Source organism: Aphis gossypii, chromosome X (assembly GCF_020184175.1).
Source record: "Aphis gossypii isolate Hap1 chromosome X, ASM2018417v2, whole genome shotgun sequence".
NCBI lineage: Eukaryota > Metazoa > Arthropoda > Insecta > Hemiptera > Aphididae > Aphis > Aphis gossypii.
In genome coordinates, this window is record NC_065533.1 from 14,980,046 (window position 1) to 15,006,238 (window position 26,193).

At 29.9% G+C, this 26,193-nt stretch overlaps 1 protein-coding gene across 12 annotated transcripts in view; it reads left to right on the plus strand.

Moving 5' to 3' along the window:
- LOC114125413 (plasma membrane calcium-transporting ATPase 3) overlaps positions 1–26,193 on the plus strand; it is a 67,298-nt gene that overhangs the window by 36,055 nt on the left and 5,050 nt on the right. For 4 of the 12 annotated variants that reach the window (XM_027989044.2, XM_027989042.2, XM_027989045.2 and 1 more), the window contains exons 3-16: positions 1,702–1,995; positions 2,093–2,284; positions 2,364–2,593; positions 2,671–2,806; positions 2,872–3,006; positions 3,459–3,686; positions 3,748–3,950; positions 4,022–4,777; positions 4,845–5,024; positions 5,087–5,281; positions 6,381–6,587; positions 7,229–7,791; positions 8,667–8,805; positions 14,446–14,514. In XM_027989044.2, the coding sequence (XP_027844845.1) occupies positions 1,839–1,995; positions 2,093–2,284; positions 2,364–2,593; positions 2,671–2,806; positions 2,872–3,006; positions 3,459–3,686; positions 3,748–3,950; positions 4,022–4,777; positions 4,845–5,024; positions 5,087–5,281; positions 6,381–6,587; positions 7,229–7,791; positions 8,667–8,805; positions 14,446–14,514 (3,390 nt within the window). In that variant the 5' untranslated portion in view covers positions 1,702–1,838. Of the gene's footprint in view, positions 1–1,701; positions 1,996–2,092; positions 2,285–2,363; positions 2,594–2,670; positions 2,807–2,871; positions 3,007–3,458; positions 3,687–3,747; positions 3,951–4,021; positions 4,778–4,844; positions 5,025–5,086; positions 5,282–6,380; positions 6,588–7,228; positions 7,792–8,666; positions 8,806–11,676; positions 11,987–14,445; positions 14,515–17,539; positions 19,550–23,126; positions 24,502–26,193 lie in introns of those variants that run through there. The other 8 variants (XM_027989050.2, XM_027989051.2, XM_027989048.2 and 5 more) reach the window with 8 other exon arrangements.

Consider the following 26,193-nt stretch of genomic DNA (forward strand, 5'->3'; position numbering starts at 1 on the left):
GAATTCTGTGAAGTTATCCTTTTAACTAAATGTATACTAACTGAATTACAAAAATACTAAACAGAAAGACTAAACTTTAAGATATTCAAAAACCTCAACATCTCTATTGGTCCTAACTCAATGATCAACGAGAAAAATTAAACAATTTTTAAAAATCACCAATTTATTTAACAGCATTTAATATCATGTAAAAACAAAATGCACCAATTAAATATAATATAAATAATAAAAAAATTTTTCAAAATGCCGTTTTTTCCTTCACAATCAAATTGGATTTAGTATTGTAATTATTTAATTGACATTGTAATAAATTAAATTGTAACTAGTGGTTTTTATGGCCGTTGTTTGAAAATTTGAAATTAATAATAACAATAAGAAATTAGATTCACTGTAATGGAATTGGTAAAATGTATATTCTTGCTGTGGAAAAAAAGAAGAAAAAGTTAAATATTAAAAATTAATCGCGGGATAACATTGAGTTTTGTATGTTATTAAAATAACGGATCAATTATGTCATAGCTGAATACATTAATAGTTGAACTTTGATAAACTCACATATTTTCCTTGTAATAGGTACAGCTATTTTTTTATTTAGTATTTAATTAGGTACATATCTGTAATTCGCAATATTAGTTTAAATTTTAAAGCAATTTACTGCAAGGACTAGAAAAAATAATTAACTAAAAAGATACCACTTACAAAAATTGTAACTATATAAATCTAAAAATGAAATGTAAACCGCAACAGTATAATTAATAATTATATTATTGATATTTTTAATTACAAGCAAAATAAGTAATTAATCATTTCCATATACGATGTATTGAGAAGCATTTTTTTTTTAAGTACCCTAACAGTTCGGCATTTTTTTATGTATTTTCTAATAGTTTTTATTTCCTGTGATAACCATTTTATCTTTTCATATGCTTCTGGATAGATTTCTTATTAACAATTAAGTTTTAGGTACTTAAGTTCGCGACGTATAATTAAATAACGTGTACTGGCTGTACTGTGTTATTCGGGTTGTCATTACTCTTTTGAGACAACTATCATATTTGGGTTCGGCTATGTTATTATAATATAGTGGCTAACGAATTCTAAATTAATATAATACGCTTGTGTACAGTTCGTGCGTCATCGCTATCTGGGATCATCTGACGGCGGAAAGCGTAAGCGTTCTCGTATTATATTAGTATAATATTATATTGTATAATATACATTCGCTGACGCCAACGGACGGACAGTAGGTGTAAATTAGTAACGTCCGGTGATGATGAGTACAACGGTGGTCGTATACGTATATGTTTATGTTAATAAATGTATTTAGTTTGTGTTGATGTGAGTACGGTGGTAAATGTGGCCAACAACGATGGGTATTTGGTGGTGTTGATTATATAGATGTGCATGTGCTTGTTGCTCATACCAGTATGCTATCGCGACTTAGTTTCGTTTTATAAATTTCTAAATTAATTGTTACTGTTATTGTGGTAATTAAAAAAAAAAAAAAAACTAAAATTCGAATGAAAACTTAATGGTAATGTTAATTTTATGATGAAAAATACAGTAAAAAATTAATGATGATAGCTCATATAGGATAATGATGCGTTAGAGTGAAATACGTACAGTATGGTGATGACAGCATTTATTAAAACAAATAATAATTATTTTGTTGTTATTTTTTTTTTTAATTATTAATTGCAGACTAGACTCGAAACGGACAAAAAAAGGCGAACGTGACGCAATTTAGTCGGACGATAGACAGTCCTCATCTTCAATTTTTTACGCTTTTTGATCCAAAGTTAGTTGTCTAATCACACAACTACCTCAAAACAGATAAAATGGCCACAATAGACGGGCGACCTGCCCAATATGGGGTTACATTGAAGCAGTTACGTGAACTTATGGAACATAGAGGCCGTGAAGGTATCGCTAAACTGAACGAACTGGGTGGCGTTCAGGATGTTTGTAAAAAGCTGTATACATCACCCAGTGAAGGTAATTATTCAGTTTTAAACATTATTTTATTGTGTGTTTTTAATTGATATAATATTAAAGTTTTGTAACCGTTATGTAATTAATTTAATTTTTGTAGGATTAAGTGGCTCTACAGCCGATCTGGAGCACAGAAAAGAGACGTTCTCCTCAAATACTATACCTCCTAAACCCCCTAAGACGTTCATGCAACTTGTCTGGGAAGCTTTGCAGGATGTTACCTTAATTATTTTAGAAATTGCTGCTCTTGTGTCATTGGGATTATCACTTTACAAACCTGCAGACGAAGAATGTAAATTTTATTTTAGACTTTCTTTGTATAAAGTTATTTTAGTTTTATTTTTACTAAAATTAAATTTTTATTATTATAGCAATGAGTGCAGAAGACGACGAAGCAAAACACGGGTGGATTGAAGGATTAGCTATATTAATATCCGTTATAGTGGTCGTTATTGTAACAGCGTTTAATGATTATACGAAAGAAAGACAGTTCCGTGGTCTTCAAAATCGTATCGAAGGTGAACATAGATTTAATGTCATTAGGCAGGGCGAACTGCGACAAATTTCCGTAGGAGAAATAGTAGTTGGTGACATTTGCCAGGTAATTATACCTTGATTAATGACTTAACAATGGCGAATCATTATAAATAGTAACCAAACGTTGACATTATTATGCAGATTAAATATGGAGATTTGCTACCAGCTGATGGTGTGCTAATTCAAAGTAATGATTTGAAAGTTGATGAATCTTCTTTAACTGGCGAGTCAGACCATGTAAAAAAAGGAGAAGCATTCGATCCCATGGTCCTGTCAGGTATGAATAATTTGATTTTTAATTTAGTATAGAACCCTCAATAATATATATTTTTCTAATTTAAGGAACCCATGTAATGGAAGGCAGTGGAAAAATGTTAGTCACTGCGGTTGGTATAAATTCTCAAGCTGGAATAATATTCACTCTCTTGGGAGCAGCAGTAGATCAACAGGAGGAAGAAATTAAGAAACAACGGAAAGGTAAAGTTTTTAATTTTGTAATTACTGGATATAGTTATAAAAATATATTTTCATATGTAATTTATTTCATTAAATCGTTGTTCATAAAATATAAAACTAAAATTTCTGGGGAAATTATCTATGTTATATCATATGATTAATTTTAAATATTTATAATATTTAAAATGTTCTTTATGACTTGAACAACTTTTATTTAGTTTTTTGTATTCATTTTTCAACATTTAAATTTCTCTTGCGATCTTAGTAATCAATCAGTATATGGGATATTCTCTCTGGAATTATTTTATTTTATTAGATTCAATTTAATTATTACTTGTTTATTATTAACCTACCTAGTATTATACTGATAAATAATTTAATTATGTTTATTGTTTTTATTAATTTAATTTTTCAATCAAATAAATATATTACAACATTAGAGTTTTAATAAAAACTAAACGGTTTATAAACAGAAGCCAAAAAACTTAAGACAAAGAAGAGTTTAACTGATGAAGTTCCACCTACCATTAATAGCCATGCCACTGATATCGGTATGAAACAAATGGATAAGGGAGGTGAAACAGATGATGACGCTGCTGGAGGTGGAGGACAATCTGGTGAATCAGAAGAACCAGCAAAAAAAGATAAGTCCGTATTGCAAGCTAAACTCACAAAGTTGGCTATTCAAATTGGATATGCTGGTAAGTAAACTAATTGCTTACTATAGATTTGTTATTACATATATTTCATTTTTAATAATAGGATCAACAATTGCCGTACTCACCGTGCTTATATTAGTAATTCAATTTTGTATCCATACATTTGTTATACAACAAAAACAGTGGAAAAATCATTATGCTGGCGAATTTGTTCGCCACCTCATTATTGGTGTCACAGTCCTTGTAGTAGCAGTTCCTGAAGGACTTCCTCTTGCTGTTACTTTGTCTTTAGCATACTCAGTCAAGGTAATTTATACTATTGATATATCGTGTAATATCTATCATCATTAACAAACATTTGTTTGTAAACTATATAGAAAATGATGAAAGATAACAATTTGGTAAGACATTTGGATGCTTGCGAAACTATGGGTAATGCCACTGCCATTTGTTCTGATAAGACCGGTACTCTAACCACCAACCGAATGACAGTTGTCCAGTCTTATATCTGTGAAGTTCTCAGTAAAACAATGCCTCAATTTGCATCAATACCATCGAATGTTGGAAATCTATTAGTACAAGCAATATCTATTAATTCAGCGTATACGTCTAAAATTATGCCACCCGACGATCCTACCAGTGAACTACCTAAACAAGTCGGTAACAAAACTGAGTGTGCACTTCTAGGCTTTATTCTTGCTCTTGGAAAAAATTATCAAACATGGCGTGACGATATCCCTGAAGAAATGTTGACACGTGTGTATACATTTAATTCTGTACGGAAGTCCATGAGTACTGTCATTCCAAGAGAAGGCGGTGGCTACAGATTATTTACTAAAGGCGCATCTGAAATTGTACTAAAAAAATGTTCATATATCTACGGTCGCGATGGGCGATTAGAGAAATTTACACGTGAAATGCAAGATCGTTTAGTGAGAAATGTTATTGAACCAATGGCTTCTGATGGTCTGCGTACCATTTCTGTAGCATACAAAGATTTCATACCAGGAAAAACCGATTCACCTAACCAAGTGCATTATGAAGGCGAACCAGATTGGGATTCTGAAGATAGTATAGTATGCGACCTCACTGCATTGTGTGTAGTAGGAATTGAAGATCCCGTCCGACCGGAGGTAAATTTTACGCTTATTTTATGGTAATTTTAAGAAAATTTGTTGTTCACTTGGTATTAAATTTTAGGTGCCTGAAGCTATCAGAAAATGTCAGCGAGCTGGTATTACTGTACGTATGGTTACCGGAGATAATGTGAACACAGCCCGATCAATTGCCACCAAGTGTGGTATATTTAAACCTGGTGAAGATTGGCTTGTATTAGAAGGCAAAGAATTTAATCAACGAATTCGTGATGCTAATGGCGAGGTTAGTTTACTTTGTTATTTTAATTTTAATACAATTTGTACTACATTTTTTTGTTCTTACAGGTTCAACAGCATTTATTGGATAAAGTGTGGCCAAAATTGAGGGTATTGGCTAGGTCTTCACCAACTGATAAGTACACACTGGTTAAGGGTATAATTGACAGTAAAGTGAGTGAAAGTCGTGAGGTAGTAGCAGTAACTGGTGACGGTACCAATGATGGTCCTGCATTGAAAAAAGCTGACGTTGGATTTGCCATGGTATTTAATATAGATATTTATGAAATAATACTTAAAAATAATAATTATTATATTTTTCAACTATATATATTTTGTTCTGAACAGTTTCTGTTACTTGTATGATTTGTAACAGTTTTTAAATAAATTATCTAAAAAAAGTAAGTGGGATTGATCTTAATAAGTAGGTAACTATTATTTATTTTTATTTAATATAAATGCACTATTATGAATTATAAACATAAAAAATGTATCAATATAGCGTATAATTCTGTATTTACATTAAATGCAATTTTATCAAATTCCGTTTGAATCTTATCATATGAGACCCAATATAAGATATCCATTATTGCGTGTATTGTTTGTAAAATGTTTGGTCAAATCAATTCTCAAAATTTAAATATTAAAAAATATATTAAAATTCACACTTCAAAGTAATACACTTGTGATGTATCTATCTAAAGATTATTGCTTTTAATGAAAACAACAATTCACACAGGTGAAACTCTATTAACGCATGATTTTTATTTGAATGCATTTATTAAAAAGTAATTTACGAATTCTTTCTTGTAAAAAAAATTTAATTTATATGATTTAAATACTTTCTTAAAAATTACAATTCACATCCCGTATTTCACATTCATACTTGAGAAAAGACCGTTCAATTCTCATTTGATTTTTGTAAATTTATATGAAAAAATTGAAATGTTTTTATTTTAGTGCAAAATGCTTTTTTTTAAATTATGGAATTGTTTATTAAATTTCCTTACTATCACCTTTAATATAATTAATAATTTAATTACAATATATTTTTATAATAAATATCTATTCTCTATTGTCTACATTGTTCAATTGTACAATTTACCAAATTCTGAAATATAACTGAATGGGTTTTTTTTAATAACTTAATGACACATAATTTATACGTAAGCATCTATTAATATAAAATCAACAAATCATATAAGTAACTAATTATTTTTAGTATTATGTTAATTTTAACTAATAAAAAAAAAAAAATGTAAAAATAATAATAATAATAAATTGTAAAATTAGAGATTTAGTGCTTTTAAATTAAATTTTTAATTTTCGATTAATATAATCGTGTCTTTTTGTGAATAAATAGGGTATTGCCGGAACAGATGTAGCTAAAGAAGCTTCAGATATTATATTGACAGATGACAACTTCAGTAGTATTGTTAAAGCAGTGATGTGGGGTCGTAATGTGTACGACAGTATTGCTAAATTTTTACAGTTCCAGTTGACTGTGAATGTGGTAGCCGTTATTGTAGCATTTATTGGAGCATGTGCCGTCCAAGACAGTCCGCTAAAGGTTAGTGTAATGGCAAACACAAATTAGTAGTATAAGATATTTTCCCACGAGTTTATCACAAAATCGATCAATTCACTCGTGAATCTAAACTTTGTAAAAAGTAAATAATGTTTAAACTCTATGTCGTTATGTAAGAGTAACCTCAGGGGCGAACTATTGCCCTCAGTGGCGGTGACAATGGGTGTAGCTAATACATACTGGATGTTACCGCGACCTAAAGCATATTACTTTATTATTCTAGCAATTGCCTACTTTGTATTTACTAAGATTAATATGTGGTAAGGTGATTGTTAATTTGATGTCTGTAATGAAACCTGACAACTTAAGTTAAAGAAAACCGATTGATTGAGGAATACAGTCCGACTGAACCAGAAGAAAATTGGTGGCCGCCTGGGTTACTTTTAAACAAAACAGAGTATTATGAACGATAGTTTAAAATTAATTGTTAATTAATTTATAAAATATTAATAGCATTATAGTTATATGGATTCTTGGAAAATCTTAATGACAACATCAAATTCAACATGAATGTTTTTATATCATGCAACCGGGGGAAATTATTATTTTTTACAAAATTACGAACTGTATTAAAATGTGTACTGTTTGTTGAAGTTGAGTTTTGTTTATGCACTGTTACTCAGGCCGTTCAAATGTTGTGGGTGAACTTGATTATGGACACTCTAGCCTCATTGGCGTTAGCTACGGAATTGCCCACGTCCGACTTGCTGTTGCGTAAACCGTATGGGCGTACGAAGCCTTTGATATCGCGCACCATGATGAAGAACATCATCGGCCAGGCCATCTACCAACTGACCGTTATCTTCTCATTATTGTTTGCCGGCGACAAAATGCTAGACATACCAACCGGTCGAGGAGCCGAATTCGGTTCGGAGCCAACACAACATTTCACTGTCATCTTCAACACATTCGTCATGATGACACTTTTCAACGAGATCAACGCGCGTAAGATCCACGGCCAACGCAACGTTTTCCAGGGATTCTTCACCAACCCGATATTCTACAGCATATGGATCGGCACCGTGTTGTCGCAAGTGTTCATCATCCAATACGGAAAAGACGCGTTCAGCACTAAGAGCCTCACTCTGGAACAGTGGATGTGGTGCTTATTGTTCGGGTTTGGCACCTTACTGTGGGGTCAGATAGTCACCACCGTGCCTACCCGCAAAATCCCGAAACTTCTATCGTAAGTAGAATGCTTGTAAACGTCGGGCTGGCCGCAGCAGCTCAGTGGTACCTCCTAGGGACATGCCAAAAATATAATATTATGATGATAATTAATGAAACAATGTTCGTTGCATAGTATGAATTATAACTAAAATTTAATATTTATTCGTATTGTCCACTTCGTTGTAGTTTAAATTTATATTTTTCGTCTTGAAATTAATTTATCGCTCTCGGCCTATTATTAGATTAGGGTGGGCCAACCCTCGGAGTTTTTTTCCCTCCCCATATACATAACGGAATTTTCGTCATTATTCGGAAGTATGAATATTTGTGAATCGGCATTTTCAACAATGGATTTAACCAAGTCTATAATTAAAAAAAAACGTATTCACAATTCGTTTGTAAAATCGTGCATCAGATTAACCACCACAGGATGTTCAATTGATATTGAAAAATCGGCTTCTAAAAACAATGCCAATCATCACATTATTATTTTTTTTTTGCGGCTCCCAGTGTTATAAGAGTGTAAAGTGGCCCACCAACTACAAAAGGTTGGACCCCCTTATATTAAATCATACAATTGGCTGATTAACTTTACGACCTTAGGTCAAACAACTAAATGTTTATTATTTTTGAACGTCATGGTTCGCGCATTAATGGTTATAGTTGATCTTGCGACTTTCATTAGATTTCATATTCGAGACGAACCCTCATAATATCATGACCTCAGATCATATATTGATAAGTACATTTAAGCTATTCCACTACCAATATTTTTAAATATAGACGAAATTCCATCCTAATTATTAAATTGTTGTAGCATTATTATACCGATTGCGAGACGAATCGCATCTATTAACAACCTTGTCGCCTTGTGATTTTTATCATTCGCAGATGGGGACGTGGCCATCCAGAGGAGTACACCAACGCTATAAACCTAGGTGAAGACAACAGATATGATCCCGATTCCGGGCAAAAGCCGCGGGCCGGCCAGATCCTGTGGATCCGTGGACTGACCAGGCTACAGACTCAGGTTAGAGCATCATTGGCTGCATCACTGATTGTCGCCAAAATAGGGCGGATAAATGTTGATTTTTTTGTCTTTTGTTCGCGTCGTTTTTCTTGTTGTCAATGTCCATTCTTATTACTTTAAATTGTCCTTAATTTTTGTTTTTATAGATTATTTTATTTCTTCTTGCCAATCGATATATACGTTACATATAATTTATTTTTAATTAATGTCTTATCGTCGTATCTTTAATAGTTATTTCGCGTATATATCTTCTTGCAGTGCGACCGTATTATATATTTAAATATAATACGATATATTCTTCATGAATACGACATTTTTTTTCTTTTGTCGTTTGTTGTTCGTTTTTCTAAAATTTGTGTGCAAGTTATTTTTACATACATCGTTCTTTCAGTCGTATTATATTGTTACTATACACTTTGTCTTACTATCAATTTCGCCATTTTTCTCTTTTCTCTCTTAGCTAGTATATTATTACATTCAATTTTATAGTTTTGTTTTTATTTTATTTTAATTACTAAAAATCGTGATTCATACATATCGTTACCAAAATGTAACATTATTGTATGTGTATACCTATATATTATTATACATATTTTTATGATGCGTTTTCGTTATCGCGTTTTATACGACACACGTCATATTTTAAACTATTAACGAATTATAAATTAGGACAGTATGAAAGGGTATTAAAAGTAATTTTAGTCCTACCTTGGGTCTATGAAATTATTTTATACTAATATTTATACTCATCAGTTATCATATATTTCTAATAAATGTGTATAATACGTTATATTATACAACAATATATACAAATATAATCAAACAAACAAAAAAAGGAATAATTATGAATTAAAAACGACATCAATGATATCCGTGTACAGTATTGAAAATTGTCGATATTTTTTTCCTATTATGTTTTGTAGAATTCTTATTGTGGACTGTAATAATTAACCACGGAATAGTATAACAGATGTAAGTAAGATTGCGTAGCTAGGTATCTTGTTACCATATTATTTAAATTTAATTTTATCACACGCCCTGTGAATATAGGTAATATATTATGTTCGTCCCAATATAATATTATCTGTGACGATTGTACAGCATTATATTGTTGTATTTTCGTAAATACCTTCCTCTTATACGCTGCGGGGGATATTGTAAGTATATCTTACTTAAACATTGTGCACATCATTGTATTGACAAAGACTTATTTTAATTCATTAGGGTAGATTTTTGTACATATTAAGTACATAATATATATGTGTCTTTACGTCCAATGTATAATATTAGTGATGGGTCCATTTTTATGCTTCTAGTGGTTTCCATCGGTAGTACCTACGTCCTACATTATACTTATTCTAGTAATTCTTATATTCATGCGATCTATATCGTTTAAATAAACTATTTTATTTTATAGATTTAATTATTTCGGTATTACACGAAAACATAAGTGTATAAATAACAAATTTTATCTCGGTCGGTTGAAAACGCATGTAACTCTCCTGCCCATCAATAGCCGAGCGAGCGAGCCAGATAAAATCTACAAAAAATATAGTTCCTTACATGTTATTCGGGAAAACCTAATAACTAATGTGTTGTAAAATACTAGTTCTGTTATTATTTTTTTTTTCCGGATAATAATCGAATACTCTAGGTACTACATAATAGTAGGTACATGTAATATACATATTATTAATAAGTGTATATATTTTATGTGCTAGTTTCATTTGTTTTTTTGCTTTCACTAAAACGATTCATTATATTAGATACATTATGTATGTATACAGTAAGTTCCGTTTTTTGTGATTATATAAGTGCTTGTCATTTTGATCCTATTAACCTTTTAGGTATCAAAAAACATATTTTTTAAATTATCCTTTTTATTTAGTTGATTTAAATTGAGTAATTTATTACTCGTTTACTCATTATTATTATTTTTTTTTCATTTTGGCTTAAGATTAAAACATCCATTTATTACTTTTATCTTAAGATGAAATTAAATAATGGTCCTTCTTTTATTTATGGAGTAACTGAAAATGTGTGACATTCGTTTGGCACGTCACATAATTAATAATTATATTATATGATCACAATAAAAATTCTCTATTTTAAAAGCCATACATATCTGATTCATGTATTTGGTCCATAGTGATTCTAATTAATGGTTATTTTAAAATATATTATTTGACCAAGGTTTTTATTTTTTCAATTCCGACAATGGATTTACAACTTAGTGATCACTTGAAACGGCACTCACTGTATATAACATATTTTCATTATCATTATTGCCCATTTTATTATTTTTTGTAGGTTCTAGTAGAATTTACATAGATATCTAATAAGTAGATAGTCCGCGTTTTAATTACTAACAATATGTTTGGTATACTACACGTTTCTGGAGTTAATAACATAGGTATATTTTTATCTTTTAATTTTAAGTGGTAGATAGTTAAAAGTCACTGCGCGAAGTAAATTTTGAGTTTTTAAAATAACTGATAAAAGAATTTATACTTCAACGATTAGGCGAGTGTATAAATGGTTTTATTATTTTCATCATAATTTACGAATCATAATCAATGAGTTCGGTAGTAGGTATAAACGTGATAACACATATTCCATGTTCACGATTTTCCAATAATTCTGTTGTTGACCAGTTTCCTCACCACTTCTAAACCCCGACCATATCAAACAATATCTTTAATTATATGGATTGAATAATAATAATAATAAAAAAGTATATACATAATATAACATATATATCGTAATTAATAATTTATTGAAAAAATAAAAAAAAAGTTGTTGTACACATCACCTAAAACAAGATAAAAACACACTTCGCATGACACGCGTGTTGTGTTTGTGTGTTTGCAGCTGCGTGTCATTCGGGCTTTCAAGTCCACACTAGAAGACCTGGAAGAACGGCGTTCCATACATAGTTTCCGCACCACTACCAGCTCACGGGGCCGTCCTCTGTCCGACAACATCACGTACATAGACGAGGAACACAACCACCACCACCAAGCTGCCCCTCCTACTAACAACAAGACACCACTCAGTGAGGGATAAAACAAAAAACAAAAATAATATACATAATAACGAATAATTGTCCTATAACGGACGTGTGTGAACGTCACGTTTGAATAGGAAAATAAATATCAAAAAAAAAAAAAAAAACAACAAACAAACAAACGAGCAATTTCATAATAATTTATTTATTTACATATAATACTATAAATATAATATATATGTGTATACATTATATAACGATAATTATTATTGTCATCGTTATTTTTTATTTAACTACATAATACATATATATTAATATATTTATTTTTATTTTACTAACGTCACATTTTTTTATCGACTTATTATTATTATTATTATTATTATACTTACGTACAAATTATATGAATTTTCGAGCTTGGGTATTTTTTGTTTTCGTTATTTTTCTGGATAGAACATTTTTTTTATAAACATACTCGGTGGTTATTAAACCTATATATATATATATATATATATATATATATATTAATTATATTATATTCTCTCAATATCTCTCTCACATTCTCTCTCTCTCTCTCTCTCTCTCACACACACACACTCTGCCTTTGCGCGTGCCTCCCTGTAGACTATGGGTCTACCGGTTAACTCGGGAATTTGTACGTGGTGTCGGCTGAGCATCGTTTAAGGCTTATTCCGTGCGCGGACTGTGCTTAAATCGTGTTGTATATATTATAATACTAAATGGGCATCGCGAGAAAACGTCGATCGATGTAATACTATTCTAAGCTGTCGTTTGATTATATTTCAGTGCTTGAATTGTCAAATTAAAACATAAAATACGTATTTATTGTGTTGTTATGGCTACTATTAAGTTATATACACAATTTAATGTTTTTTTTTAAAGTACCATTAACTTACCATTGATTCACTAAATTTTTAGTGATTTTTTTATGCAACTCGACGTTAGATTGTTTTTTACGAAAAGGCAATACTAAATCCGTGTTATCTAATCATCAAATATGCGACTGCTTTCTAACGTTGACGATCCACGATGCCTATTTAGTGATACATTAACGCTAACATACATTATTTTTATTTCACACATTTAATAATATCATGCTACTAACAAAAAACGGCAATCGGGTTTTACTAACACAATTAACAATAAATTCATTCACATCATGTCAATATAATAATATGTGAGTAGGTTGCAAAGACAAGATTATATACTCATATCATACATAATATTATTTACATATTATATTATATTTATATTATTACTATTATTCTTATACTCATGTTATTATTTTGTTTTTATTATTATTATTTAATAATGTGCCGTATATTTATTTAGGTAAATTCGCCTGCGCTAATAGCTATCGTTTAATGTATTATTATATATTATATATTGTTTGATGTCTGGCTCTCTCGCTCACTCACTCTCTTTCACTCTGTCACTCTTATTTCTCTGTCTCCGTATGTCTATACCTTATTTATTATCTATTTACACACTATATATAATGTATACTTACTTATAATCACAAACTTTAGCGCACATTCGTGATTATGATACTTATATTATTATTATTATTGTTGTTGTTACTTGTTGTTGTTGTTGTTTTGCTCTTGCCGAATACCGGGCATTATACGTTAATACTTGCACACCAATACTATATAATATATTATATTATATGATAATTATTTCTATTTGGACCTCGACGTGAGGTGTCAAAATTATTTCAATATTGCGAAATAAGCGGTGTAGCTTCGCAAGGGAAATATAACGCCAATAATAGCTCAAAACGTATGGCTTGTTTGGGCGTGATTCGAATGATTTGAAAAGGGACACGCTTATCATGTCACGTACTGTATGTCACAATAATCATTATATTATATACTTCTTCGGTATTTTTTAATTTTTGTACATCTACCGCGTCGACTATTGCATATCTCTCTTGTGGGATATAGATTTTGTTTTTTAAACTATGGTGTACGGATATTGGATGAAAAATGGATTGCTCATATAATGTCTACGAGATAACAAACGGTTTGCACATACAAAATACAAAATAATTTCATAACCAGCTTAATCTTTAGGTTGTAGTTTAATGCTGACGACAATGTCAAACTGGTGGCTGCTTTGGGTTTTTGATCTCTGTGTATTGTCTGTATACGATGTTTTTGAAAATAGGGCTTTTTTAATTTAATTTTTTTTTTATTGGTGATGCGGCGGTAATATTTATTTGGTTTGATATGCGTACACGCGCACTTGGTGGTTATCTTCATTCTTTCTATCGCATTTTTTTCAACCTATATGCTACATACATTTAATTCATCCTTAGTATAGTCTATAATAACATATTTTTTAATTTATACTGCCAGTTTTAACATGGATCATATAGCATTGTGATGGTATGTGTAATATGCAGAGAATGAAATTGTTATTGTTATGGATCAAATTGAAACATTTAATATCATGTTTTTATTCCTAACAGGAAAATAGTCAGTTTAATTATAATAATATATAATTACTATGATAATGTAAACATTATTAATGCAATGGTAGAAAAACATATTTAACGTGGTTTTGATGAAAATTATTCGTTAATCTAATACAATTAATATTAAACGTTAAAGGTGATAGGCGGTGAATTGCAAGAACGTTTGATTCCGGTCCCATACAGCAAGAGCTCCACTGACCAAGCTGTAAGCCGCTTTCTTCCTTAAACTGATTTTGTTTTATTTTCTTGTTTTCATTTGGTTTGTTTGTTATTACTACATTTTGGTCTGCTATTACTTTTTCTACTAATGCTACTATTACTACTAATACTACTACTACCACCACTATTACCATTACGAATAATGTTTTACGCCATGGTTGGCACATTTGTCTTCGTCGATTTTGTTGTTGAAATATTTAAACTAAGAGTAACGCGGCCATGATTGTACAGGGTGAATATACAAGTCAAAACTTTACACATTTGTTGTATAGCCGTTACTATAAAAACCTATTATGTTTATATTTACTAACTACCTACCAGATAATTGCAATTTCGTATTTTATAAGGGTTATTAATGATCACGGTACCTATAATATGATATTATTATACATTTTTAAAAATGTATACTATATATTATACACAAGATCAAGATGGTTCATTACACTGGTTTTTGTGCCAAATGGCTGTTTATATATAAAAATGTAAAAGTAGATGGATGTACTAATTCATATTCACATCTGTATAATTGTCACGAATAAAGTAGTAATTATAATATCACCCGCGTACTAATCAAATATTAAAGATAGTGTACGAAGTTCGGGGAGTTCGGAGTTGATGCATGTTTAATAATCTAATAATTTAACGATTTAATAATTAATATGTTCCTGTCAATATTATTACATTAACTTAAGTATTATAAGGCTGGCGTGCGAGTGCTCCTGTGTGTGTATGTTTGTGTGCGCGTGCGTGAAAAAGAGTTGATTTATATTTTGTCTGGTATTTTTGTGTGCAATCTTGGTCGTGTTCTCACTCCATAGTAGACGGGTCAATTGGTTAACCTTTGGTGTTAAAATTAATTTTAAAAAATACTTAAAATAAAATTCAATTGTATTCATGATATTATTTGTGATGGGACTATTCGAGCGTTCATTAAAAATTTAAAATAATTTAAAATTAATTTTCAATATCAAAATTTTTCTCTGAAATCTTTACTAGCTAATGCCACACACACTGATTTGTTCTTACTAAAAATATCGTCTATGCGTGAAATATAAAATGTATCATTTTAAAATCAAAACTGAACGTGGATTTGGCAAGGATTAACGCGCGTGTGCATAAATCCACTTGCTATATAGTCAATGACCATTCGACTATTTCATTTCAAGTAATTCGCTTAAAAGTTAAATAACAATATTGTGTTAAGTTCATATTGTTGAGCGCATGACAGACGATAGGAGAACCAAAAATCAGGAGCGTGGATTGGCATGTGTAACCATATAGTTTTGTTTTAAATATTCAAGAATTTAAAAATGTACTGATAATGTCCTATCTCTGATATATTTGAGTACAATTTAATATGTTAATAATAACTACCATTCAAATAAGTAATAGTAGTAGTGGTAGTAGTAGTAATAGTAGTAGTAGTATTATTAATAATAGTAGTGGCATTAGTAGTAGTCGAGAAAATGTAATACATATATACAATATATATCATTATTATGTTTAACAATAATGACTATATTATATACTAATGCTGCTGCTACTGCTGACCCGATCCTTGATTCCCTTTAGATTTATTTTTGAAATTTTATTTTATTTTTGCACGGTGTGTTGTTTTTGTTTTATCTTTATACAGCTTTTGGTATCGGTTGTTATCATTATTGTACTTGATAAGTGGCTTGCTCGGCTTTTTTATTTTTAATACTCTATGTATACTAAATTCTTATTTTCCCACGTGCACTTTACGTCGGAGACAATGAATCGTTAATAATTTCTTTCGTGCTAAACGGAATTTTCATACATTGTCGATCGCCGTTACGTTAAAGTGTGTGTGCGGAAATTGTTGTGTGTGCGTGTGTGTATGTGTGTATGCGTGTGCGTTTACTGCCTTTTAATATCTTCTTGACATATTATTACCTATATAATACATATATATTTATTACTCAACAAAATAATTTACAATTATTTTCGTTATTATTATTATTATTATTAAATCAAAATATATATAGTAGTAGTGTTCAGGTATATATAACGCGAAAGCGCGTACGCGCGCGTGTGTGATGATATATATATATATATATACTTATTGATGGTAATGTGATAGGAATTGAACGACGTTTTTCGTCGTCGTTTTGCGTTATACACATATAATTATAATGGTTTTATATTTCAATATGTAATGATAATAATATATAAAATAAATTTACACATATTATTGTTTAGTACAATATTCTGGGTTACGATATAAATATAATAGTTGATAAAAAAAAAATCCAGATGCCGCTGTATTTAAGGGGCATTGCAACAAACGCCACCCGCACTCGAGGTAAGGGTATATATTAGTAAATCTAATATATATATAGTATAATGTATAATGATTATATTTTGTAATTATTATCGCTGGTGTCGCCGCTTAATCTTATATCTACTCCAAATTACTTAACACAATAATTTATTTTGTAATATTCCGTCTAAGGAATCAGCCACGTCGTTAATAGTAATAATAATGATAATAATAATAATACATACTATTATATACCTATTATTAATTAGGTATACGTTTAATAATAATAATAATAATAATAATAATAACGTTGTTTGGATTTTGATTTTTGTTCGGTATTTATGTGTGTGTAAGTTTTGCGTGTGTGTGTCGTGTGTGTATGTTTTGCGTGTGTTTGTATGATGTATGGGTGTGAATTTTTTTTTTAAGATTACACGCGTGATATCATGCTTTCATATAATAATTATTGTAATCGAGATGATCAATATACGTATTGTTTAACATTTGGCTGCTCGATTTTGAGGTTTCCTCGAGGGACTATTTGTTTTTCGGTGGAAAACAAATTTTACTGCAGCTTATGCGATGAGTAATGCGAATAATGTGTGTGGATAATTTTTTTTTTTATATATATATTATATATATTGATTTTTTCTTTTGGTTTGCACTTAATTTTTTTTTCGATTACGTTGGATTTAAAATATTGTAACGCACACGTATTTCTTTTCAGAGAATGTGGCAAGGTCAAATGGTTTGACCGGTTGTTGTTGTTCGTCTCGGACACAAGGCACCACACACACGTTAATCGATAAATACCGCGATATTATTATTATTATTATTATTATTATTATTATTTAAATGTAAAATTATTATTATAATTAATTTTATAATACATAATAATAGACGCGAAACATCTCTCTTGAAACTCAAACGCGATAATATTATTATTATTATTATTATTATCATTATTATTATTATTATTATTATTATTATACTTTACATTTATTGATTATTGTTAATATTTTTTTCACTCGGTCTAAAGCCGCCGCTGTTGGTGGTTTTTGTTGTTCTTCTTGTTCTTGTTCTTGTTATACTTGTAATAGTAGTTATGTATGGTTATTATTAATATTATTATGTCATCATCGTTATTGCGTTGATAGTATCACAGCAAACTTTAACTACCCTTCTTTGACGACGTGTTTAATTTTAGTAGTGATTTTGCTGCAACGTCGTCAGGAAAAAATCGGTAAAATTCTTTCGATTGCTCTTCTTATTCTTCATCTTTTTACACGCAAAGATGCGTTGGATTAATTTTTTTTATTCTTGAAATTTCCAAACTGTCGTTAAATACAACACACCATTAAATAATATGACAATCGGCAGCAACAAAAAAACATTAGACCTCATTACCGTTTTAATAGACATATTTCGTGATCGCAATATCATATTTGCCAGCGTGATGAGGCGAATATTAACGAAATATTTGAACATAATTCGCGTATACAACTATCTCACCGGGAGATGAAAATATCGACAAAATCTGAGACCACCTGCTCCGCAACCTAAGCTTAGTACTTAACCACTTGCACGTTTACCTTGTTTCGATATAATAACGATCGAATCAAGTATAAAAATTTAGAGGTACTTACCGTAAATTTATTTCGAAAGTCTCGGGTCCAATCGCATTAGATTTAAAGTCGTCCTCGATCCTTAACCGGGACTTTAAGACTGTACGCACATCGATGTGCACTTAATACATATATTGCTTGTGCGAATATATTATTGTAGGTATAATATTATGAATTTTTGGAATTATTCTGCGGCTGAAATGATCGTTCACTTGTTCGAATAACGTAACGAAGTATTATTATATTAGACGATTCGTATATAAGGATACATCTTGGCAATATTTCTGTTCCGATATTCTAATAATCAGACCGTTCGTTCCCTATTGATAGATTTAATGATAATCGTGAACCATTTGACCAATTTAGTGCCACTATTTAAATAATAGGTACCTAACAAAATCATACACAATAGATATTGCTATTCGATATTTTTATTCTATTGTGCGTATAATATAATACCTAAAACATACTAATCTGTAATTGACATTTTCCGCAAAATTCGATTTAATGAACGTTCCAACTACTTCTAGATGTTAAAAATATTTAATTGGTGTAAGTTGTAACTAACGTGGGCTCAAATCCATTTAACTATTATTTTAGTAATAAAACAATTAATATATACTTAACTAACGCTTTATTAATTATATTAATAACAAATGTTTTAAAAATTAAGAGATTATAATATGTTCTCGCTGCCAACAAATATTATTAATTATAACAATGATTATAATGAGTAATGATGGTGAGGAAGGGGAATAAATGGCTGTTTAGATTTTATGTACAATTTACTATTACTTGTCTTCAAATGATAGTATTTATTATACTTATTATTATTAATTATTTATTATTATTATTATTACATTATATTATATTATTGAATAGTTTTTATTGTTTGTCGATCTAGTCACCACTGCAGAGCATTATATAGTACTCTTCTTTATTTAGTGTTTACTTATACCGATTTTTAAATTAATTATAATTATATAGTGTAGATAAACGCTTGCTATTATATAATATAGTTGATTATTATATTATAGGTGGATTCCGTGAATAATTAATGAAACTATGTTTCTGTTTTATATTGAAAAAAAAAATAAAAGTGCACAGCGATATTATTATCGTTAAGTTTATTTAAATGATATTATTTTAAATTTATACACCATTTGATTTTACAATATATTTATACAATTATACACATACACCAACAATTTATTGGTATATCGGCAACACGTGGATACAGACGAAATGAAGTATGTCACACACGGATAATACAGATAATTTAAAACTGCAAGAGCAGCGTCAACTGCAATGAGTGTCGAAGGAAATGTCCATCGCATGTATTAAAAACAGCAACTATATTACACGTATACACTCCCAAGTATGTTAAATGTGTTTTGTTTCTATCTAGTTTACAGCAGCTCACTTACTTGTAATAATGTAATACTTGAAAATGGTAAAAAGTAATTTAATAATCTATCTTTAATATTTTTATTCTTCAAACTTTATCGTGGACTTATTTTGTAGCCAATAGGCCGTGCAAATTAAATAGTTACCACATTAAATTCTTGGTTTAGTTTGTTAATAGACTTAAAAATTTGCATAAACTAATATTTTTGTTTTATATGTATATGCAAGGAAAACAACAATAGAACAAAATATTCTATAATTACGTTTATTTATTAACATCATCGTTGTGTTGTATAATGTGTGTGTCGTGTATGTGAGCGCGTGAGACGGCGGTTAATTATAATTAGTGTTTTTTTTAACATAATAATTAATATACTGTTTAGACATATTTTGTTTGTGTGCGTGTTTCAGGTTACTTATTATTATAATAATTATTATTAATTCGTTTAATATGCGTGTCTACATGACACGCATTGTTTATTTTGATTTAAATATTAACACATATATGTGTGTATATTATAAATGACCAGATTTTTTCGCTGCAACACAGACAAAATATTAAAAATCCAATCCTTTTAAGGCCTGTTTCAAACGAATGCGTGTCATACGCTCGCATTCTGGTTTAAATTTTTAAGTTTGAGTACGCTACTCCAACAATTCATTACTGGAGTGGCGCTTAAAGATCGTTTTAGGTAGGTACTTAACTACACTTAAATATTGTGCCCCTAAAACTTATAATTATTTTAATAAATTAACGTAATCTGCTAGTAAATGATTATAATACAGTTACTTACCTATATATTAAATCCGAGAAACAACTCAATTTATTTCATGATTTTTTTTTAGGTTATTGTGTATAAGTCAGAGTAAAAACAAATTTTGATCATATTACCTACTACTATATAATATTATAGACTTCGAGGGTTTTAATTGATCGGAGATTAATTACTAAAATAACACACGCGCGCATCGATCATATTAGGTATATTATATTACGGAACATTACTGCACGATAATAATTGTAAAATAAAATAGGTATACCTTTTAAATTGTTCTGTACAAAACAATTATTTAGTTGTTTTTTTAAACAAAATCATGAAACATAAGAAATACTTATTGTGTTGTCTTAATTTTTGTTTTCTCGTATTTTCGTGCATGCATATATTACTATTATATCATCATCATCATCATCATCAATCATCATTATATAATATATTATATTTATACATAAAATATATATTATATATATTATTCATTTATACACACTATCCAACCGCCGCCGCAGCAGCACTAGAATATATTTTACTGTAGTATATTATGTATTTAAACTTTCGTGTTTTTTCTTTAAAAGTAATATTATGGCTATATAATAATAATATACTTGTTGGTAGAGCTCATTTGATATATTTTTTCCATACCGTAATTTGTTTTCTTCCCATCCCCGCTTTTTCTATATACCGTAGTCGTATTTTTTTTTTTTTTACTTTAAATCAAACGATTTTTATTACAAATCCCGTTGTTGTTATACCTGTCGTTCGGCTTCCATTACTTATATTGATCCGTTCAATAAATTATTTGGTCTAAAAAAACGTAATATATCCGATTATTACCAATATTATATTACAATACAATATAAGAATTGTTCGTATAATATTATATAATAACATTAAATACTAATAAAATATTAACTTATTAAATCTCCGTTGATGCGTTATAGTTATTATTATATGTTTATATAATAATTTAATAACAAATCCTATCAAATGTACAGAGTAGTATAATATTGCGTGAAAAGCTTTGTTTGTTTTTTTTATTAAGCGTATAATTTACGATCTATATCTTTCGTTGTATTTGGTGTGATTGGTTTCGGCAATTTATTTTTTAATAAGTAATTTATTGTCATATAACTGATGATATAATAATCATCATAATAGTAGTATATATTATATAGAGTTGTTTTATACTGATATATATACATATATTTATAATAGTTTGTCATAAACAAATTTTTATGCTCAGTTGTCTATATTGATAATATATTTCTTCTTAATATCTTCGTAACTTCATTGTATTTGACCGTATTATTTTTTTAAGTACCTTTCAAACATAATATTGATCATAAATTCTGTGTGGTGATATTTTATATTACCATATTATTTTTAATCATTTTTGTTGCTCTGATTTTTCGGTGTTGCTGCTGCTACTGATGCCTTTAATTTTACATTTACTATATATATTATATTTGTTAATATTCTTTACTTAATTTCCACTGTCGCTATACGTGTACACTGTACATACTATGTATGTGTATAATATATTATATACTAGGCGATTTGTCGTTGTTTTTATTTCTTCTTCTACATAATTTATACCTTATTAATTATTAATCATTACCAAAAGAAACTGTTTTTGACTTTTTAAATTCCTCTGTCGAACTTATACGTTTTATACGTAACCAAAATGGTTTGAAAAAAGAATAGCAGTAGGTATAATATAATATAGTATACTGTGAGGACGAGCGTAGTGATGGGCGAGTGTGGTATGTGTGCGCATGTGTAACGTGTAGTATGTGAATATTGTATTTGTTAAATATTTTTAACTATATATAATCCATTATTTTATTATTATTTTATAATATTAATTGTATACATGCATTATTTTATTACAATCATGGACACTCGATAATACTCTTATTTTTAAATCCATTATAAGTTCATTTCGACACGTCATCGTGTCTTGTATAAAATGACATTATTTCATCAATACTCCCGTACTACAAATCACTGCAGTATACAGATACCATACACGCATACACGTCATAATGCAGTGTGCGGTTGCACCACGTTCTATACATAATATTATGTTATATAATGTCTTATGACGGTAGCATAATATTATTATGGTTATACGTGTTACATGCGCCTGTATTTGATGATACAGTTTAGTGTATTTACGTTTATTGTAATACGATTTCGTCGATTAACATATCAAAATATTTTTACGATGCTCTATAACAAAAAATTTAATATATTACTTGGATTCATTGCATTCTCGTGTATGCACGACACAAAATAAAACGTATGGTGGTGATGCTGCTCTAAACTGAGTCTCCGCTGCAGTTGCTCTTTCCTCCCGTTTTAACTGCATAGTGTTGTTGATTACTATATATCAATAATACAATAATACTATGCATAACACTTTTTCTATTGTTCACTTTCAATAATAATTTACACAAATCCAATTTTTTTTTTTTTTTGTGGCGATTATTGATTTTGTTCAAAGGTGGCCGTGAAGAATAATAAAATACAAGTTTGAACAAGACAACTGCCGACTTGACACACGCGCTCGACGTCACCTCAGGATTCCGATACATACCGATAAAACCGCGAGCGCGCGCCCGCATGTGTGTGTGTCCCGCAGTAGCTAACGCCCCATGTACACACGTCCGTGCTGTGGCTGCTGCTTTTTTTACTACAGTATAACAATAAAATAGGTGTGATCGTCTAATTTTAACATATTAATATGATTATTACAGTTTAATTAAGGTTATTATTATTATTATTATTATTACTACTATTATTTATCTAGTTTTGTAGTAGGTAAAAATCTTTCCTCGGCGACAATATGTATTATTACATTATTTATTATAACTGTTGTACCGTGTAATACATATAATATTATTATTACTATCATTATTATTATTAGACTTAAAGACGAGATTAGTTTTTGCGCGTGTATTATAGTGGAGTCGAGTGTGCAATAAATCAGCAAAGAATACGACATTTATATTTGTACAATATAGTATAATATACAATATTATTATAATATAGTGTCACGTGTTCTCGCCGATGATATTTTTTTTCTTATTATTTTGTCGTCGTCGAATTTATTTTAATTGTTACATGTAACGTCATTACAATCATTATTCTCGTATATTATAATAATATATATATATATGTATACATATATTATATATTATATTTAATGCGCGTAGATGCTATAATATGTTTATTGAATACATTATACTTTTTAATTTTGTTAAATAATATGATACGATTAGGATATAATATATAATATTATTATTATGTGTATTCAATATTCTAGGTTAGTATTATAGTAAGGCAGGTATTATTATGCGTGTATTTTTGACTTGTACAAGTATACGCCAAGTACGCGTATCGTATATTTTCAAAGTTTAAATAAGATTTTTGCTCATCGTCATCAGTCAGTCATACGACACGTCATTATCTCATAAATAATGAAAGCATTTTTCATTATTGTTTATTTATTTATTTTTTTTTTTTAGAATCGTTACTGATATTGTTATTTAGTATTACTAATTTATAACATAGTTGTACGTATACGGATATATTACATTTAATATATTATATTTATATAGTTTTTAGTGTTATAATAGAATCATTGTTGTTGTTGAGAATATTGTTACCTATAATACCTATGAAGTAGGATAATATTTAATAATGTTGACGACGGTGTTTATTTTGTATAGTGTTGTTGCCGATGTTCAATACCTTTTTTTTAAAAATTTAATTTACACACGTCACACATTTACAAGACTCATATTTTTATTATAAAAATTATTGCGATTACTATATTAAAATAATTATAGTATGTATAATTATATAGAAACAAATAATTTTTTTATTTTATTTTAAACGACTGCGCTGTTGCCAGTAGGTACAAACACCGCATTCTTAAATCACCCACGACGAATATAAAACCCATCGCGGAATTCACTTTTAATGTTTATATAATAATATGATGTATATCATTGCGCCCTCCTCTGATCTATGACCTGTCATCGAACACGACGATATGTCATCGTTCATCATAGGGCCCGCTCGTCGGGCGTACAAAATAATACTATTTTACGACATTATAATATATACATGTATATTTTTTTGTATTCATGGCGCACGGCGTGTATGATTAATTTATTTTTCATAGACGCTGGTGTTTAGTATGGTTTCTCGATTATGAACGCGTACACAGGTAATACGCGTTCGGAACACCCTATCCCTCCCTAACCCCCTCACAATACAATCTCTGTTATAACCTAAGGTATATTCGTTTCCTCGTACACTCACGCAATGTCAATACGCCTTTAATGTGACGGTATATTATTTTAGAATATTATCGTTTTGCGTGTGGCCGGGGTCCGAAAGTTTCCAACCCCATCCACCACTGCCGCCGCCCACCTGTGAATAATATTATACAGAGATAATGAATTCACACATGCGCGCGTATAATTGGTTTTACTCCTTATTTATAGAAACACTATTATCAAAACCTTTATATACATATATATATATATATATACCATCCATTCGCACTACTACTATCATTACTGTATATCACTGCTACTATATATTATATACATATATAGGATCATATGTGTACAACTACTTAATATTATATTTTACTATATACTGTTGATAACCGTTAATCATTGTGTTACCCGTACTTAATATAATATTATTATATGGTGTGTGTAGCTGTCGCTTTGAACTTATTGCTTTTGTTGCATGAATAACACTTATCCGAGTATATCATGTATTATATAATATAGTATATATACTTACGTAGTAGCCTCGAGGGAGATTAAAGTCGTCGCCGCATTTTGCATTAAGGCGTTGTGTCGTGTCGTGATGTACAACATTACACGACGCTTGATGCGCGTATCTGGGGTATGAAGTTATTTTAATATTGTCGAATCCTACAGATACTACACCCTACACATCTAATACCGTTTTTGCATGCTAATCAGTAATCACACGTCCAGCTCCCCGTCAGTATAATTCGTCAGGTATAACAATACCTATGGTTCACGTACCCTTCGATCGTATAATAATATGCATATTTTAATGATGTAACAGTGTACGTAGAGTATCGTCTACGCGCGAATATAAGATATATACACACCTATCGTCGTGTAATGGGAGGAGGGGGTAACACGAACGATATTGTATTCCTCCCGGCAGAGCAGATATAAGTCGGTAGTAACGTTCTGTTGAAAAAACTGTTGTGGCTATACGGGTTAAGGGCGAAAAAAATTCATGAAAAAATTACGTGTAGTGGAAGAAACCCCCACCGTCACACCCCGGGAGCATCATTTGCAGCTAATTTTAGTGCCGGTTTTCGCCAAAGTTTTCCATCATCATCATCATCATCATCAATAGGTCACGATGTACATATATATGTCACACATACACACTATACACACACTAACTGCTCTATTATTCGATAATTGTCATCATCGTATACACACTTACAACACGTACGACATTACATTACTTGTATATCCATGTACGCCATGTACATACCAATA